This window comes from Diplotaxodon limnothrissa, linkage group LG2 (genome assembly GCF_057381915.1).
Source record: "Diplotaxodon limnothrissa isolate DT_005_m linkage group LG2, D_limnothrissa_male_GT1.1, whole genome shotgun sequence".
Classification (NCBI taxonomy): Eukaryota; Metazoa; Chordata; class Actinopteri; order Cichliformes; family Cichlidae; genus Diplotaxodon; species Diplotaxodon limnothrissa.
In genome coordinates, this window is record NC_140597.1 from 34,825,855 (window position 1) to 34,844,864 (window position 19,010).

The 19,010-nt window shown below is 42.6% G+C and overlaps 2 protein-coding genes across 3 annotated transcripts; both read left to right on the forward strand.

Moving 5' to 3' along the window:
• The first annotated feature begins 1,740 nt into the window (after positions 1-1,740).
• Positions 1,741-11,512, forward strand: top6bl (TOP6B like initiator of meiotic double strand breaks). Of its 2 annotated transcripts, none has more exons than XM_085371887.1 (14): positions 1,741-1,761; positions 1,933-2,056; positions 3,508-3,573; positions 3,653-3,774; positions 3,882-3,965; positions 4,049-4,104; positions 4,473-4,544; positions 4,632-4,827; positions 4,989-5,112; positions 10,394-10,552; positions 10,632-10,753; positions 11,050-11,160; positions 11,237-11,350; positions 11,465-11,512. In XM_085371887.1, exons 1-14 carry the CDS (start codon positions 1,741-1,743, stop codon positions 11,510-11,512), a joined length of 1,419 nt encoding a protein of 472 aa, XP_085228013.1. The 2 variants fall into 2 exon arrangements, with proteins under 2 accessions (XP_085228013.1, XP_085228022.1); XM_085371896.1 differs by having other exon boundaries at positions 3,520-3,573; positions 11,252-11,350.
• A 1,735-nt stretch (positions 11,513-13,247) lies between these two features.
• On the forward strand, positions 13,248-18,950 carry pola2 (polymerase (DNA directed), alpha 2). The gene is made up of 18 exons (XM_085371909.1): positions 13,248-13,583; positions 14,056-14,180; positions 14,288-14,376; positions 14,503-14,560; positions 14,794-14,903; positions 15,065-15,264; positions 15,378-15,466; positions 15,690-15,842; positions 16,200-16,262; positions 16,337-16,388; positions 16,472-16,590; positions 16,754-16,792; positions 17,258-17,331; positions 17,752-17,860; positions 18,030-18,136; positions 18,339-18,395; positions 18,478-18,604; positions 18,795-18,950. Exons 1-18 carry the CDS (start codon positions 13,499-13,501, stop codon positions 18,945-18,947), a joined length of 1,809 nt encoding a protein of 602 aa, XP_085228035.1. The 5' UTR covers positions 13,248-13,498; the 3' UTR covers positions 18,948-18,950.
• Positions 18,951-19,010: the final 60 nt, after the last annotated feature.

A 19,010-nucleotide genomic window follows, 5' to 3' on the forward strand; every position in this document is an offset into this window, starting at 1 on the left:
GAATCAAGAAATCACTCTGTTTGACAAAGTGAAGCAGGTGAAAAGACAACAAAAAGCAACACATCATGCCATGATCTGAAACTGTTCAGACTACTTCCATCAGGAAGGAGGTTCTGCAGCATCCGGTCCCGTACCAGCAGACTGAGAGACAGCTTTTTCCATCAGGCCATCAGACTGCTGAACACTTCATAGACACCTCAGCTTCACTACTGGAACTTTAACATTATGCACTCCATACTGTACAGTAACGCCACTGTTTTGCACATGTCTCACTCTGTATATTTTATTTTATATATTTTATTTATTGTTTACTCTATTTAATTTGTAAAATATGTGTACACACACACACACACACGTAGAAAAATATTTAGTATACACATCCAGAAATGCATATACTATTATATATTGTACATATATTTATTAGTTTCAGATGTAGCCATTCTTGTATTTTGCTTGTTTACATTATTGTATTTTGCACAACTCTGTTGCTTGTGAAGCTCGCACACAAGAATTTCACTCACATGTGCTGTACCAATGTACCTGCACATGTGATGTGACAATAAAAGTGATTTGATTTGATTTGATTTGAAAAGACTCAAGAACAGATGATAAACAAGGTCATTCACATCGATCAGTCAGTCTAAGGCTTTAAGACTCTAGTGAACCACACTCATGAACCCAGCCTACCAAAATGACTTGAAGAGTGCATCGATGACTCATGGAGGAGGTCACAAAAGAACCCAGAACAATATCTAAAGAACTGCAAAACATTGGGGAAAATAATCTGTTGACTGATAAGACAAATGTTTAACTTTTTGAAGGCTTTCAGTCCCATTACGTCTGTCCTAAAACTAACAAACGCAGGATTGCATAAAAAAGAACATAAAACAAACCCTCCAATTTGACTGTGGTAAAATAATTCTGCAAAGAAGAGTAGCCAAAAACTCCTCCCCGGTGATGTGAAAGACTCATTTCCAGTTACTTAATTTTTCTTGCTGCCAAGGACAGAACAACCACTGAACAGATTTATACTGCACTTATCTTTTTTCACACAGAGCCAGATGGATTTGGATAGCTTTTATCATATATGAAATAATCATTTAAACAGTGTGGTGTATTACTCAGGTTATCTTTTGTTATTACTCGTATTTGATTGATGATCTGAAACAGTTAAGTGTAACAAATGTAGGGGAAAAAACTGAGAAATTACAAAGGAGGCGAGTACTTGTCACTGTATATGAACAGTTTTTTATGAAAAATAAAAATAAATAAATTACTTTCTTATGATCTAATATGCCTAAATATATAGACATTTTTACAATCAAATGTAAATGTTCCAAAACATACTTTTTAAACTACTGCCTATTATATGCTTAGATATAAATTAATTAAACTAAATTAAATCCATTAAAACTAAATAGTAAGTTAAAAAACAGTTAGCAATACAATACATACCAATAAAAACCATGTTCAAAACTGGGTAAAAAATATTATTATTATTATTATTATTATTATTATTATTATTATTATTATTATTATTATTATTATTATTACAATGAATATGATGATGATGTCAAATATTTTAAACAACTAATAAATAATAAATAATTTTCAAATTACATACAGATGCTTTCCTGGATTGGTATGGTATGAGTCAACAGCCTAATTACGGGAACAAAGTTCTGATCCCATATTAAATTAGGTTAGGTTGCTGATTTAGCACAAAGACAACAACTGAAAATGCTGAAAGAAATGCAACAGGTAATTGTTTAAGTTATAGCTATTCCTGATTCATGGTAGAAAAGAAAATGGATAAAAAGGTTTAGAGATTAATAAAGATGAAAATTACTAGCAAATTATTAGCTAACGCTAACTAGCAAGTAGCGTTAGCATGTTAAGCTAGGAGTTTGTTTTTTCAAATGGCCTCTCCAGGTGCTGCGTTTGATCATGCTAATGGGAAAGCAAAGGCAAAAGCTGGGCTTAAGGACAGGAGGAGGGCTTTTGTTGCTTTTGTGGACTGACACCGAAGTTTCTACACAAAAGCTGAACTGCACTGGTGAGTCAAAGCAGCTGAGACTGCACCAAATAAAAGAGGCATAACAGGGAGACAAATGAGGATTAAGGTAGGGTTTGTTCAAATATTAAAATGACAATGTCCTTGGATAAAAGGGGTTATTTTTTTTATATTTACACACCATGTATTAGAAAAATGCAGTATTTTAATATCTACAGGTCATTTTATCAGGGACACTTAATTCAACTTCTTATTGATGCAAATGTCTGATGGCAATCAAATAGCAGCAGTTGAATTTATTTAGGTAAGTAAACATGGTCACGATGACTATGCTGAAAATCAAGATGAGCCTCAGGATAAAGAATGAGTTGGTATGATTGTTGATGCCGGCGGGGCGGGTCTGAGTATTTCTGCTGAACTGCTGGTATTTTCCCACACAGTCATCTCTATGGTTTACTGAAAACGGTCCAAAAAAAGGAAAATATGAGGTGAGTGGCAGTTGTCTTGCCCAACCTTGAAGCAGATGGGCTACAGCCACAGTAGACCACACAGGGTGCCAGCTAAGAACAAGAAATTGAGGCTACAAATCACACAGGCTTACTAAAATTAGAAGTAGAAGATTGGAAAAGATGCCTGGTCTGATGAGTCACAGTTTATCCTGCAATACTTGGGTGTTATGGTCACAATTTAGTGTAAACAGCATGAAAGCATGAATCCATCCGGTCTTGTATCATCAGTTCAGGCTGCTGGTGGTTCATTTTTTGTGGGGGGATATTTTCTTGGCACGCTTTGGGATCCTTATTGCCTATCCGGTTGTTCAGTGATGACGCGACGAATCCTACTTCCGGGTCTAAAGTAGTCTGCGTTTAATATGGCTTTTGTGTTGTTAACATGTTTAATGTTATGTATTTTCTTCTATTTGATCTCAAAAAGCTCCTAAAACAGTCAGTGATCACTGCTGACCTACCTAAAAAGTTGTGCAAATATGTACCCATAACTTGTTTTTCAAAATATTAATAAAAGGGGTGTGTCTCCAAACAGCCATCTCTTTCCTGACAATTCCCTTTGTGCATATTCTCTTACATATGATAAGTCAACATTGAAACACCTGCGGCCTTTAGTCAGGTGCGGCTAATGTATGTACAAAACAGGATTTCCCCTGATTTTAGCTTGTGCGGCTAATATTCAGGTGCGCTTTGTAGTCCGGGAAATACGGTAACTTAAAATAAAACTTCAATGGATTTTTATTGTATCAATTAAAGCTATAAATTATATCATAAATGTTAAGTCTCTACATAAATTAACTTATTCTTCAGGATATGGTGAATAACATTTTATCAATAGATGATTAATTGGTTACCAATAATTTATTACTGAACAATTACTGTTAGTGCCTCCATCTAAATTTACTGCAGCATAAAGATAACTAACAGGAAGCTAGTTGTCCCAGCAGCTCCTGGAACAAAGGCTAATGTTTTGTTGTATTGATCCAGTTAATTGCACAGTTGCAGCGGCTGGCCCCTGGTGTGCAGGGATTCAAATGGAAGCCCTCCAACCTGGTATGTACACACAAATATAGACATATACACATAACTGGAACCTCTGTGCATTACATCGTCTCTTTTCTTGCTACATCAGCCCTTGTCCATTTGAAAGAGAGCATGTGTCCCTGTGTGTGGCCATGTAATGAGCCTGACCCTGAGGAGCTGAGTGCCTTCACAGATCTGTATGGTTCCCTCAGATTGCTTCTATCTTTTCAGGTAGAAAAACAACTCAGATGAATTCTGAAATGCACTTTTCTTGTTTTTCAGTCGTAACACAAGTAGTGTGAGTCTCATGTTTTTTTAAAATAACTTGCAATGTACAGGTAAAAGACACAAGACACTGCACTTCAGAGTGGCAAGCCCATCTAGAGGCATTCCTGCGCACATTCACTTTGGCTAATGCCGGGGTATGAACAGATCTGTTTCCCCATCTCGAGTTACATGTTAAGCTTCAAGCAAAAAAAGTTTACATGTTTCTTATTTTTCATAGATACAAATCCACCTCAAACTCAAAATCAACCAGGAGGCCTCGCTGCGGGAATTTAGGTACGAGTGCATCGATGTATATCATAGCTTCTGTTTTTGAAAGCCTCCCTCTTGTTAGAGCATCTCACAATTAATGACTTTGCTTTTGGTTCATTAAGGATCTCACTTCATAAACAGAATTTAGCTAATTATTTTTGAGTAAGTTTAAAAAGTAACTGCAATATAAAAAAGTTGAAGCAAAAGAGTATTGCCGTAGATCATTGTAACTGCCTCGAGTGGTTTGTCTTGGAGTAAAAACATAAAAACAAGACAAAGGGCTGACTGTGCTAAACCCTCTTGAGTGGAGTCTGGATTGTAAATTAAAAAGGAATGGAAATATCCGTCTCTGTTTTATGAACTGCTGACATAGTCATCTTGCGTTCTTGCAGTGTCAAGGTCAAGAGAAGAGTTGCACTGGCGGACCAACTGTTACTGACCCTGGACGTCACCTGTTCTGTACCGTCAGTAATGCCGCTTTTAAAGGTTTGACCGGAATAAGTGCCTTCTATTGATCCGTCTGATTTTCTCTTCTCCCCTTGAATTTAAAGGCCTCCGTGCTGTGTGAAGAAAGGGTGCTGGTGTGTGAGAGGACACCCTGCTATAGGAGGCAGGGTGCCACTCAGCATCCCACCACAAACCATGGAGCAGGGCCTCTTTGGGGATCTGAGTGTTCAGGTGGTTACACTCCTGACCCCCTGTCTGCTGCCATATCCCAATGTGGCAACAGAACTTACTCACATACAAATATCCTTTTCATGTTTTATCATACATCTGTACCACACAGTCTCATTTCCTGTCATGGTAGGCAAAGGAATTGAAAAGAAGGAAATTCAGACTAGGGCCTGACTCATTTCAGGGGTATTTGGGCATCTGATTTGGATTAGTCTTCCTTGACATGTTTCCATGTGTTGGTATACAACCCCAGTAACATTCCTGTCACTGGGCCCTCTGGCTTCTTTCAAAAACTTCCTGCTGTTCTGGACTGTCAAGAGCTGGGACTATATAGACTTTACTGCTCTTCTTTCAAAGGTAATCACTGATGGGAACAGCATGTTCTGATGTTCAGGGTGTATTTTAATTCTTTTTGCTGAGAGGTTTGATTTCCCAATAAAAAGAGTGTAAAACGAACCTGATGTAGGTCCAAAGTCCGGAACAGTTAATCCTGTCCTTACAGGACATTAAGACATTGAAACAATTAGAACTTGGATTTGTTACCTTTGTTGAAGAAAACTAATTTCAACCACCTGCGTGGGTTTATGAGAGAATGAGCCCAAGCCTGAGGCTGCTAATTAAGACTTTTATGGATCTCATAAGCCCAACATTTGAATGGGAAAGGCAAAACCAAACAGAACAATGGACGCAGAACATATAACATAAACAAAAGCATTAAGCACTAAAAGAAAATGGACTCTAGAATTTACTTTCTGTCACAACACAGTGGTTGTCCCTGCACTCTAAAAACCTGCCTCATGAGAATGGGGTTCATCTGCAACTAATTTGCACTTGACATTTATTTCCAATACAAGATTTAGTGCTTCAGTCACGCTGCAAAATATTCTCATAGCAGCGACTCCAGTTGTGGATAAAGGGTTTGACCTAACTGTCTGTCTTACCCATGAATTACTGTGCTTTTCTTAAAGTAATATACTTAAAAGTTTGTTTGTTTGTTTTTTCAGAAGGATTTACATAATTTTTCATGCTAATAGCTTTTGGGATGAGCAGTGTTTCATTTTTGTTTCATTGATATTGTCACAGTGACAGTGCAAAAAGCATGTGGAATGTGAACTGTGTGCAACGTGCAGACTGAATGTTTGACTTGATGGCAGTGCCAGATAAAAAGATAGGACAACCAGAGTTGCTGCAAATCTATCAGGACCTGTTTTGTTGCAAAATATTCAGCAGTTGACAAGACACATCCACAAGACCGCCAGTGCCATGCAAGGAAAAGTCTGTCCCATCAGAGTTACAAAAAGCTTTTAGTAACATCCCCTGCAATTAAACCCATCAAGTTTTTCGGGTTTAAATTTGGACCAAACTGATGGACATACAGACAGCAGCATTATAGTTTCCCAAAATGTATTTTGCAAATTAGTTCTATATGGCATATTTGAACAGATAAGATCATTTGACTCGCAGAGTAATAGTCTTATAAATATTATATGGTTTCTCCTGTCAATGAGTACCTAACAAGCAGGACGCTCTTCTCTAAAAAAGACCAAACTGTCTTCTTGTGTCCAGACAGCAGTCCAGTAAAATGAGCCTAATTTAAGTCTTTATTAACCATTTACTCCTCCTTGAATCGCTACCTTATCGTGGTGGAGGGGTTTGTGTGTCACAGGGATCCCAGGGGCTATGTTGTCTGGGGGCTTTTGCCCCCTGGTAGGGTCTCCCATGGCAAATTGGCCCTGGGTGAGGGACCAGACAAAGAGCGATTCATAAGACCCTTATGAAAAGGAAACCGAGGAAACAGTTTACCCTGCCCGGGATAGGGTTACCGGGGCCTCGCCCTGGAGCCAGGCCCGGGGAGGGTGCCCGAGGGCGAGCGTCTGGTGGCCGGGCCTTAGTCCATGGGGCCCGGCCGGGCACAGCCCGAAGAGGAGACATGGGCCCATCCTCCCGCAGGCCCACCACCCGCAGGAGGCGCCATAGGGGTCGGGTGCATTGTGTGCCGGGTGGCGGCCAGGAGCGGAGGCCCTGGCGGACTGACCCCCGGCTGCCAAGACTGGCAATAGGGACATGGAATGTCACCTCTCTGGTGGGGAAGGAGCCTGAGTTAGTGCGTGAGGTTGAGAGGTACCGGCTAGATATAGTTGGGCTCACCTCTACGCATGGCTTGGGCTCTGGAACCAGTCTCCTGGAGAGGGGCTGGACTCTGTCTCAGTCTGGAGTTGCCCTTGGTGAGAGGCGGCGGGCTGGGGTGGGTATCCTAATATCCCCTCGGCTTGCTGCCGGTACGTTGGGGTTTTTCCCGGTGGACGAGAGGGTTTGTTCCCTGCGCCTTAGGGTCAGGGAACGGGTCCTGACTGTCATCTGCGCTTATGCGCCGAGTGGCAGTTCAGAGTACCCAGCCTTCTTAGAGTCCCTGGGGGGGGGGGGGGGGGGGGTGCTGGAGGGTGCTCCACCTGGAGACTCTGTTGTCCTGCTGGGAGACTTCAATGCTCACGTGGGTAACGACAGCGAGACCTGGAGGGGCGTAATTGGGAGGAACGGCCTCCCTGATCTGAACCCGAGCGGTGCTCTGTTACTGGACTTCTGTGCTAATCACAGTTTGGCCATAACGAACACCCTGTTCGAACATAAGAGTGTCCATAAGTGCACGTGGCACCAGGACGCTCTAGGCCGTAGGTCGATGATCGATTTTGTAATCGTATCAGCAGACCTGCGACCATATGTTCTGGACACTCGGGTAAAGAGAGGGGCTGAGCTGTCAACTGATCACCACCTGGTGGTGAGTTGGATCAGGTGGCGGGGGAAGACGCTGGACAGACCTGGTGCACCTAAACGCATAGTGAGGGTGTGCTGGGAACGTCTAGCAGAGGCCCCAGTCCGCGAGATCTTCAACGCACACCTCCGGCAGAGCTTCAACAGCATTCCGAGGGAGACTGGGGACATTGAGTCCGAATGGACCATGTTCAGCGTCTCCATTGCCGAAGCTGCTGCATTGAGCTGCGGCCGCAAGGTGGTTGGTGCCTGCCGTGGTGGTAATCCCCGAACCAAATGGTGGACACCAGAGGTGAAGGGAGCCACTAGGCTGAAGAAGGAGTCCTATCGGGCTTGGTTAGCCTGTGGGACTCCGGAGGCAGCCGACAGGTATCGACAGGCCAAGCGGAATGCGGCTCGGGCAGTGGCTGAAGCAAAAACTCGGGTGTGGGAGGAGTTCGGAGAGGCGATGGAAAAAGACTTTCGGACTGCCTCGAAGAGATTCTGGCAAACCGTCAGACGTCTCAGGAGGGGAAAGCGGTGCTCTACCTGCACTGTGTATAGTGCTGGCGGAGCGCTGCTGGCGTCGACTGAGAAAATTGTCAGGCGGTGGAAGGAATACTTCGAGGACCTCCTTAATCCCACTGACACGTCTTCCGAGGAGGAAGCAGAGTCTGGGGATGAGGGGAATGACCCGCCAATTTCCGGGGGCGAGGTCACTGAGGCAGTTAAACAACTCCTTGGTGGCAGAGCCCCTGGTGTTGATGAGATCCGCCCCGAGTTCCTGAAGGCTCTGGACGTTGTAGGGCTGTCCTGGTTGACACGCCTCTGCAATGTTGCGTGGAGATCAGGGGCAGTACCTGTGGACTGGCAGACCGGGGTGGTGGTCCCCATCTTTAAGAAAGGGGACCGGAGGGTGTGTTCCAACTACAGGGGGATCACACTCCTCAGTCTCCCTGGGAAAGTCTATGCCAGGGTGCTGGAAAGGAGAGTTCGTCCGTTAGTCGAACCTCGGATACAGGAGGAACAATGCGGTTTTCGTCCTGGTCGCGGAACACTGGACCAGCTCTTTATCCTCTCCAGGATACTTGAGGGTGCATGGGAGTTTGCCCAACCAGTCTACATGTGTTTTGTGGACTTGGAGAAGGCATTCGACCGTGTCCCTCGGGGTGTCCTGTGGGAGGTGTTGCGGGAATATGGGGTGTCTGGCCCATTGCTACGGGCCATTCGATCCCTATACAACCGTTGCAAGAGCTTGGTTCGCATTGCCGGCAATAAGTCGGACTCGTTCCCGGTGGGTGAGGGGCTCCGCCAGGGCTGCCCTTTGTCTCCGGTTCTGTTCATAATTTTTATGGACAGGATTTCTAGGCGCAGCCAAGTGGCGGAGGGCTTTCGCTTTGGTGGCCTCAGAATCTCATCTCTGATTTTTGCAGATGATGTGGTTCTGTTGGCTTCATAGGGTGAGGGCCTCCAGCTCGCACTGGAACGGTTCGCAGCGGGAATGAGGATCAGCACCTCCAAATCTGAGGCCATGGTTCTCAGCCGGAAAAGGGTGGAGTGCCCACTCCGGGTCGGGGATGAGTTCCTGCCCCAAGTGGAGGAGTTCAAGTATCTCGGGGTCTTGTTCGCGAGTGATGGGAGAAGGGAGCCGGAGATCGACAGACGGATTGGGGCTGCAGCTGCAGTAATGCGGACGCTGCACCGGTCCGTCGTGGTGAAGAGGGAGCTGAGTGTAAAAGCGAGGCTCTCAATTTACCGGTCGATCTACGTCCCTACCCTCACCTATGGCCACGAGCTGTGGGTAGTGACCGAAAGAACGAGATCGCGGATACAAGCGGCAGAAATGAGCTTCCTCCGAAGGGTGGCTGGCCTCTCCCTTAGAGATAGGGTGAGAAGTTCGGCCATCCGGGAGGGGCTCAGAGTAGAGCAGCTGCTGCTCCACATCGAAAGGAGCCAGCTGAGGTGGTTCGGGCATCTGACAAGGATGCCCCCTGGGCGCCTCCTGGGTGAGGTGTTCCAGGCATGTCCCACCGGGAGGAGGCCCCGGGGCAGACCCAGGACACGCTGGAGAGATTATATCTCCCGGCTGGCCTGGGAACGCCTTGGTATTCCCCCGGATAAGCTGGAGGAGGTGGCTGGGGAGAGGGAGGTCTGGGCCTCTTTGCTTAGGCTGCTGCCCCCGCGACCCGGCCCCGGACAAAGCGGATGAGGATGGATGGATGGATTAACCATTTAGTCATTTAGATTTTATTTTAAGCAGTAGTAGCAGGTATTTAAAACCTTACCCTAAAGAGAGCTATCAAAAAGAAACACATTAGTCTGGAAGCTACATTTTAAAAAGACTTAACAGTCGCTGTTTTGCACACAAGGCAGACTGGAGCAGTGTGATTAAACGCACTCATGTGGTGATAACAGTCAGAAACTGCTCTTTCACAATAAGTGTCTCCCCCTGTGTATACAATAAATCATAACTACAAACAAAACCGACAGTCTGTATTAATCAGCAGTAGTCTATCCATTCACATTTACACAATGAAACCTGAAAACGCCCCGTAATCTATTCTGCTTCACACTGTCTCTGACTATTTCCATCTTCCATCAACATTTATCTTATTTAAGAAGTTTGATTTGGGATGAAAAGAAACACGTTTGACACGCTATTTTTTAATGCTGACATAAAAGGCTGCAATAAATAAATAAATGCCCTGCCCAACCCAGAGGTGTGTCTTTAATTGCCAGCATGCTAGATACATGTTATGCTGGTTGTAACCCATGTGTGGCTTCATGCGAACACTGTTTTCTTCTTAAAATTCTTATCTCAAGTAACTCCCACTGTATCCATCTTATTATTTTCTTTACTTTGGCATAAATGTTTCAACATCCCCTGCAGATCTTGTGTATAGCGGCGGTACTGTGTACACAGTAGAGAAAGACAGCTGGGTTGATCCAGAGCAGGAATCAAGTCTTCCCACAGTGCAGCAGAGTCTCCTGCTTTTCTTCTTCTTACAGCATAGTGACCCCTTCACCTCCCAGCTCACTGATCTTATGGGTGAGGAACAAAACCCTACACTGTAGACAGCCTGCCTTTCAGTTTTCCAATCCAAACATGCAAATTGTTGATCATTCAGCCACCGAGATGTTGATAGATCTCCACCTGGAGGACATTCTGAACAACAACAGGCAGGCCCTCGTAGCAGACGTGCAGACTGAGCTGAGGAACACACTGAAATCACAAAATCACAGGAAAAAGGCATGACAAAGACATACACGCACATGCACAAACACACTAAGTGTCCTACTTCTTTTACTTAAGAGTTTTTAGTCCTGTAATGATAACTATTGCAGTCCATTATCAGAAAATGAATCAGCAACAGTTTTGATCATTGACAGCTTTTCTCTCTTTTCACTAACTATGGATTGAATTGGTTATCCAATTAAGCATTACCCTATACTCGGGTAGATTGTGATGGTTGTTTTACATTCATTTCCAACAGTTATTGACACCAGAAAAAAAAGTAATTATGTATGTTTGTGTGTATCCTTAAGCAACAAGAGAAGCTGCATGCAGCTGCTGAGGTGATTCTCGGTTCGTCCATGAGTATCGTGAGCAGCAGCAGTAGCATGGACTTCAGAAATGCCTGTCTGAACCGCATGAAGGTGTGGAAAAACTGCTTGTCTCATGGTGTGAAGCAGAACCTGAATACTGTATTCAGAGGCGTTGACAACATGTTAGGTTTGTGTTTGTCAGGTACATGACACACATGAGTTGGCAGCCTCGCTCCGTGAATCACTGTGGAGAGTGACATCGTGGAAATTCGTTCCCAAGGCAAAGTGCTTTTCTACTAAGGTGAGTGAGACGCTTTGTTTCCGCCAGCACCACCCAGTTCCTATAGCAGCTCCTCATTACCACTGTACCTCTTACACTGAACCACAATTTGATGCAATGTCATTGTTTTAACAGATGGAAGTACATCCTGAAAACGATGAGCCCACCACAGCAGAAATCTGAGAATCTCTGTGTTTATCTTAAGAGTTCTGTTATGGTTAAAGGCTGCGGAGGCAGCAGAAGAAGGGTTTGAATGTGTTTAAAAAATTTAAAGTGCTGCCAAAAGCAACATCTGTTTAACCCATAATTTATAAGTACAGTTGTTGTTATAGCTTGGTTGCACTGGTTTATTTTTGTAATAATATTCCAAATTGATCTCAGTTTTTTTCTTATCAATGGTTATACCCATAGAAAAATGTCTGTACCATATATCTATTTAGGATGTGAGGTGAAAGAGCCTCTCTTTTTACCTACATCACCATGGTAACCTGGAAAAAAAGCCGTAAAATCAGAGGCAGTGATACCTTTATATTCGTCACAGATAGCCAGAAGAATGCCCATGAGATCTTTGATGAGTATCTGTTGTTGAGATATCTCCCTAAACTGACAAGACTGAACCCTGAAATAGCCCCAGTTCAGATACTCTTCCGTGAAACATTGGCATTCATCACCAAGAACTGTGCAATCAATACAATCAATTTCACTTTGATCTGGTGGCAAACAAAAGTGATTTTCACATCTTTTGGCTATGCGCCAGTACGTTTGAATATTTAAAATTTGTAAAATGTAAAGTTTCAGAGCTCTAACATGCATCCATCCTATTAGAAATAAACAACAGCATTAAAATAATTAACTTGAGTTCAAATGTTTATTTTACCACTTTGTGTGCTAAATGCAAGATTAAAAATTATCTGTTGAATTAATTTCCTGTCTTATTTCTAATAGTTTTGAATTTTACTTGTATTCTTTATAGAATTTGGTCACTATATTATCATTATCTGATATCATAGTCATATGAGCAACCTCAACAAGTAATACAATTTGAAATATTTTCTAAATTTGAAAAAACAACACATTAATGATCATATAATTAAGGTAAGGCTATACATTGGTAAGGATGCAATTTTGTGCATTCTTATCTGATGTATGCAGTTGTTTAGACCGCATTTGTTTCTAGAGTGCAAATGAGTCTTAATAGATATAAAAACAGACAATAGGTGTTATTGCAAAAATGAGTCTGTTTTGTGTAACCTGTTATTGCGTATCGTAACAAGTTCCTAATGTGTGGGTATGTGTGCATGGACAAAAAAATGTTAGTGTGTAGCAGTGTTTATGGGTGTGACAGGTTGTTGTTTTTGCACTGATGATGCACTTTGTAAGGTGAGGGGGTAAAAAGTCCATGGGTTTAAAGAGTCGTTTTTGATACTGGTAGCCCTGTTCCTGCATCTGCTGATGTACATATCTTCAATCACTGACGGGCTGCTGCTGCTGATCTTCTGCAAGGACACAACTGCCCACTCCAGAGACTTTCTGCCAGCAGCAGAGCAGTATCATTAACACACACTGCACACCTGTAAAAAGATCTGAGAATTGTGTTACCCAGACCAGTGCTATCCAATAGTTAAACACACATATGTTATCCAGTGATTCCCAGACAACCATGGAGCAGACAACCAGATGATTAAATAAGTATAAATAGATAGCTTGTTGCCACTTGTCTGACCATTATTCAGATAGAATTCTTGCGTCCTTTGCTTTTAATTGTTATTGGATGATTAAACTGTGGGGCGTTTTCGTTTTTCTGCTTCTGAAGTGGGACACTGAAAAAGTTTGAAAAAAATCTAAGTTACCAGGACAGGCTTTTATTTTTGTGGGACCGCCAACTTCCGTTTATTACTGTTACGAATGTGACGTACATTCCGGCCGCCAACACGAACAGCGCTTTTTCGCGGTAAAATGAAACAGGCATCAGGTTGACCATTATTATTTAGTTTCTGCTGTCTAACAGCGAACCGCCTGTAGGTAGTATTTAGAAGCCGTGTAGTTAAAACAAAACTAGGGTCGGCGGCATTGTCGCGAAGTAAGAGTAAAGCTAACGTTAGCAGCTATCATCACAACATTGGAGCTTTTGACGTTTTCCACAACGTAGTAACTGTGTATCATAAAACCATGTCGCTAGTAACTACAGAGAGCTTAAAGACTGAGCTGGAAATATTCGATATACCCTATCAAGATGATTCCGTCCTCGACAAAAGTAAGTTGCTAACTAAGATGACCGTTTTTCTCATATGGATTGAAGCTTTACACGGGAGAGTGTGTTAGCAAAGAAGCTAAGTGCATTATCACTGTAATCATCGAGGACTCTACCTTACCCAGGATAGCAGTAATGTAGTGTTGTGACATGTTTAAGCTGTTGTCATCAGTCATAATATTTATATACCCATGTGCATGCGATTTTGTTAGTTAAAGCTTTTGACTAAAATAGCATTTTTCTTCTTGATAACTTACTTTCACAAGTCAAGTAAATTAGAAATCTGCTTTTTTTGTTTTGATTTCATTGATACGTCTTTTATAATTACTAAGCCATTTTTAAAGATCAGGAACAGTAATTATTCACTGCAAGTTGTGTCCCACAAAATTAATTCACATTGTACTTGCATCTAATATTTTCTCAGACACTCAGATTAAATCCTAGGTTGTTTTCCCTCATATCTCCTCCATTTCAGTGGTGGAGCAGTGTATTTGTAACAGACTGCAGGCACAAGAGATACTGCATGAGTGGGTTGCCTATAGCGCCACAAAACAAGGCGTGAAGCTCACCACGGACACTCTGGAGCAGTTTGAACATGAGGTAACAGGACCACAGATTTTAATATGCATTACAAATTACTTATTAAATATGCAACAACTTAGTCATTCTCTGCTCCTTATAAATGCAGCATGTTTGTCATCTTACAGGTTTTGAACAAGAGGATCAAATCCAGAAAAACCTCCCGAAAGGAAGAAGCAGCCAGTAGAATGAGAGACATTAGCATGATTGATGATTTGTATCCTTCACACTGATGCTTGAGCATAAAGACCCGTCTATCTGCACTGCCTGGAGTCACGTGTTTTCTTTGATTTGTGTCTGCTAATGTTGCTGTTGAGTCATAGACTTTGACAAAATGAATCAGAATAAAAGCTGAGGAAGAGGAGGAGGATCTCTTAGATTCTTACTCTACTCCTGCTAAGGTAACCAAACACTTCTTGCTTGTCAGCAGCAGAGCGTTATCTAATCTGAACAAAAGAAATAAAGTTTCGTAACTTTAAAAAAAAAATTTATCCATTTATGCTTTAGGTTTTTTTTGTTGATCTGCCTTTAAAAGCTAAGATAAGCTAGATGTAACTCGTGGGTCTCCCGCAGAGTGAGTTTGAGTCTATGTAGACAGACAAGATCCTAACTGTGTTTGTTCCTGTCGGTACAGGGCTCTCAGAAACGACCTCTGACGACACCAGAGCGTCCTCATTCAAAGAGAACTGCAGCTCTGATGGCCAGCCCGAGCATACTGCTGTCTCCAGCCAGCTTCTCTCCCAAGTACTCTCCACCCCATGCTGCTCTGATTATTTTTGAAAACGTGAAAATTATGCTCTCTGGTTGTGTTAAAGTTTAAAAAGAAAGCTTTTTTTTTAAAGATAAACCTTTGTATTTGCATCACTGTCACTTTAAGTGACCTTCTCCCCTTATCTCTTTGGAAGTGCGACACCCTCACAGAAGTACAGCCAGCGGGGAGGAAAGGGAGAGGTGGTGGCCACGTTTGGGGCTGTGCAGGGCACCCGTTGGGTGGGCAGGAAAGATCCAGGTGCAGGTGTCCAAGTTGAGATATTGGAAGGACCGGAAGATTCCCTTAACAGCAGCTACAAATACATGTTCCAGAGGCTGCGAGATGTTCGAAACGGTACATAGCTGCACACACTTGATTAAAGATTTCCTGTATGTTTGGGTGTAAAATCACTAAATAAATATACCCCAGAACATTTGGATAATATTTTTTTTCTGGGTCTTTCCCAGTGTTGACAGAGAAGATTGAGGAGCTAGGAGAAGGACTCAGGACTCACTTCAGCATTGAGGAGTTCTCCCCCGTCTCTCTGCCTGCCCAGGTACAGAAGAGATGACACCTGTGGAAAACTTTTAAATTAAAGATTCATCCCCACTGCTTAAACAATAAATTATTAAATAATAGTACATTGCTATAAAATGTTACGTTACATCACTGAATTGTTTTCTCTTAAAATCATATATATTGAGGAGTAAAATCAAACCTGCTTATTTGTTTGATTAAAAGTTAACTTCTTTCTTGGGTTTGCGTCTTCTTCCCTCCAGGACAGTATAACTGTGCTAGGACAGATTTGCTGTGACAGTAATGGCAAACTGAATGCACAGTCAGTCCTGCTAGAGGCTGGACCAGAACAAGGCGGTCAGCAAGTACCTGTTGACCTATCGGAGCTTAAAGAGTATTCCCTTTTTCCTGGTCAGGTGAGCTGAATGAAATCGCTTACTTTGACAGATGAAACTAGAAATGGGTATGCCAGTGAGGTCCTTCCTAATGACCAGTCGGTGGTTTCTCCTTTGCCTGTGCACTGAGCTTATGTGCAGCAGGTTATATGGCCACCAAGAGTAACAGAGCATGCCAAGGACATGGGCTTGAGACTGACCCGGTGTCTGACCGAGAGCTCTGACAGTTTTTCCCCCTCATAAAAATAAACTTTCAGAATTATAGGAAACCTTTTATCAGCAGAAGCATGTAGCTTTGTTTTTGCAGCTCTTTCCAACAAACCCACATGTAAGAAAACATTTATCTAAATGCTCCTGTTCTGTTTTTTTTTTTTTTAGGTGGTGGTGATGGAGGGTATGAACACTACAGGAAGAAAACTGGTGGCTTCCAAATTCTATGAGGTCGGTTCTAAGTTGTTGGCTTTAACACTTTTCGCCTGTTTGTGAAAACTCTTGTAACGTTGTTGTGCTTTTAGGCTGTTCCTCTGCCGTTCTACAGTTCTGACATGAAAATGGAGACAGATGAGGGTAAGATCTGTCTGATCAATTTTTCAGATTTAGCTTGAACTTAAAGCCATCTTCTTACACTCCACACTCTTCATTTGTTGCAGAGCCACTGAATGTACTGGTGGCCTGTGGACCGTACGCTCCCTCTGACAGTCTGACCTTTGACCCCCTGGTGGACTTAATCAATGTTATTGTCAGGGATCGTCCTGATGTCTGCCTGCTGGTACAGTCTCCCTTGTTGTTCCATCATAAAACAGACACTATCCATGACAGAATTTCCACTAAAGCTCACATACACACTGTCAGGAGTGTATCTATGAGGGAGACAGTCCTCCCATGACTCTGTGTTTTGTCTGGTTTTCCTATTTCTTGTTTCTCTTCCACAGCTGGGCCCATTTGTGGATTCCAAACATGAACAGATTGAGGTCAGTGGGACAGAGACCGTGTTTTTCTTGTTTTTGAGTGTGCACAGCGCAAGGGGGAACCTTTCGCGTGCATTTTTGCACAAGTCAAAATGCTTTAAAAGGGATATGTGTGTAGACAAAAACTAATAGGTATCACTTGCTGAATAAATCTTCTGTGTTATCCTTCAAAATATAACACTTAACCCACAAATAAGACGATTAGTTTCAGTGTTATTGGGTCTGGAAATAAAAAGCGTACCACTGGATTGACCACAATAACAGATCAATGAAACCGACAGGTGCAGTATAGCAATCACAGAAAGTTTTTTGTTTTTTTTTCATCATAAAATACCGTCTACTCGTACACGTTTTGCATAGAAGGATCTAATTTGAGCTTCTATATCCAAATTTGCAGTGTGAATTCATTTTAATCAACATGTTTGTTTGTTTTTCTTTCTTTGTCATCTCCATGTGTTTCTTAAATAGAAAGCCCAGGTGACTGAGACTTTTGAGAACATTTTCACCAGATGCATTGAAAGCATTGTGGATGGGACCAGAAGGTATGTGTTGTCTAATCAAAGCTCAGAGTCAGACAGCTATGCATGTGACTTCCTTTGTGATGTTAAATTCAGGATCCATGTGTGACCTTTTCTGCAATTTTCCGAAAGTTACAGTTTTTTTCGCTTTTGTTTTAAATCTGTGCCTTAAGGACATTATAGCTGCAACCCCGTCTGAAACCCTGCGACTTAACCTGCTTGCAACTGCACATGAAATTTGTCTTTCTTGTTAATTACATATATGTCTGCATAAACTATGTCATCACATTATACAAGTAAGTTAAGACAGAGGTCAGTCACACTGTAACGATTCGAGGTTTGTTTGTTCGTTTGGTTGTTTTTTAAACTGTGCTTTCCTCCTGTTCAAATCAGATTTTCTTTACCACAATGAAGCCTCGTGTTTTCTCGTTTTCTTTAATCCAGTGTTGGCTGTCAGCTGGTGTTTGTGCCTTCTCAGAGAGACATCCACCACCATTTCATCTACCCACAGCCTCCGTTCAGCCTGCCCCACCCCAGCAAAGAACAGACCCAGGTTAGACACTGTTGTTGCGTGCTGATGAGCACATGCAGCAGATTTCTGAGCACTCGTGGCAAACCTTATTTTAATAGTGTAGCATTGTTTGTCTTTAATATGGTTTTCAGTCCCGGAGATGTCATGCGTAAGTGTCAGGTTATATAATGTTTGTCTTCATGCTTTGCAGCGTGTCACCCTGGTCCCTGACCCCTGCACCCTTCTGATTGACGGGGTGACTATTGGCTTGACATCAACTGACATCCTCATCCACATGGGTGCAGAGGAAATCAGCTGGTGAGTGAGGCTGTTTTCTAATTTGCACCAAATTCTGACATCAAGGTGGCAGATCAGAAACACCAAAGTGAGTTACTGACCTACATTTTTATGCAGATTTATAAAGAACAGGGCTGACCGTTTTCTTAAATTATTCACATGATCATATTTTCCAATGAAGGTCATCGGTGTACATAGTTGAAATTGATGTTTTGCATTGCAGTGGAACCGGCTCAGACAAATTCTCACGTATACTGAAGCACATGCTCACACAGCGGAGGTAAATCCTGAAGGAGTTCAGATCTATTTATTTATTTGAGATCACGTATTATTAGTGATCGTGTCCATGTTCTCATGTCCAGTTACTACCCACTGTATCCGCCTGCGGACGAGGTAAATATGGATTATGAGAAGTTCCAGAGTTTCGGCCAAATGCCGCTCACCCCCGACATCCTTGTTGTTCCCTCTGAAATGCGCTACTTTGTAAAGGTAAACAACTCGTCTTCCCCTTGACATCCTATATATACACATTTATTGAGGTAATTGATTGCAGGATCATCAGTTATTGCATTGATAATATAAAGTAAAACATGTTTTTGGGTTTTTTTAAACACGTGACTATTTTTTTTTTTTAGTTTTTACGAGTGTTATGTCATCTAAAATCTCCTCCCATCTTCAGGACGTGGTCGGCTGTGTGTGTGTCAACCCTGGACGGCTGACCAAAGGCCAGGTGGGCGGGACGTACGGGCGGCTGCTCATCCAGCGCAGTCCTCAGTCAGAAGACGGGAAGAGGGTGAGCCCATGTTTGACTGCTCAGGTGGTGAAAATCTAACAAGAGTGCAGACTTTCACTTCTAATTGTCACCAGAAATGAGCTGGTTTAACCAGGACCAGCT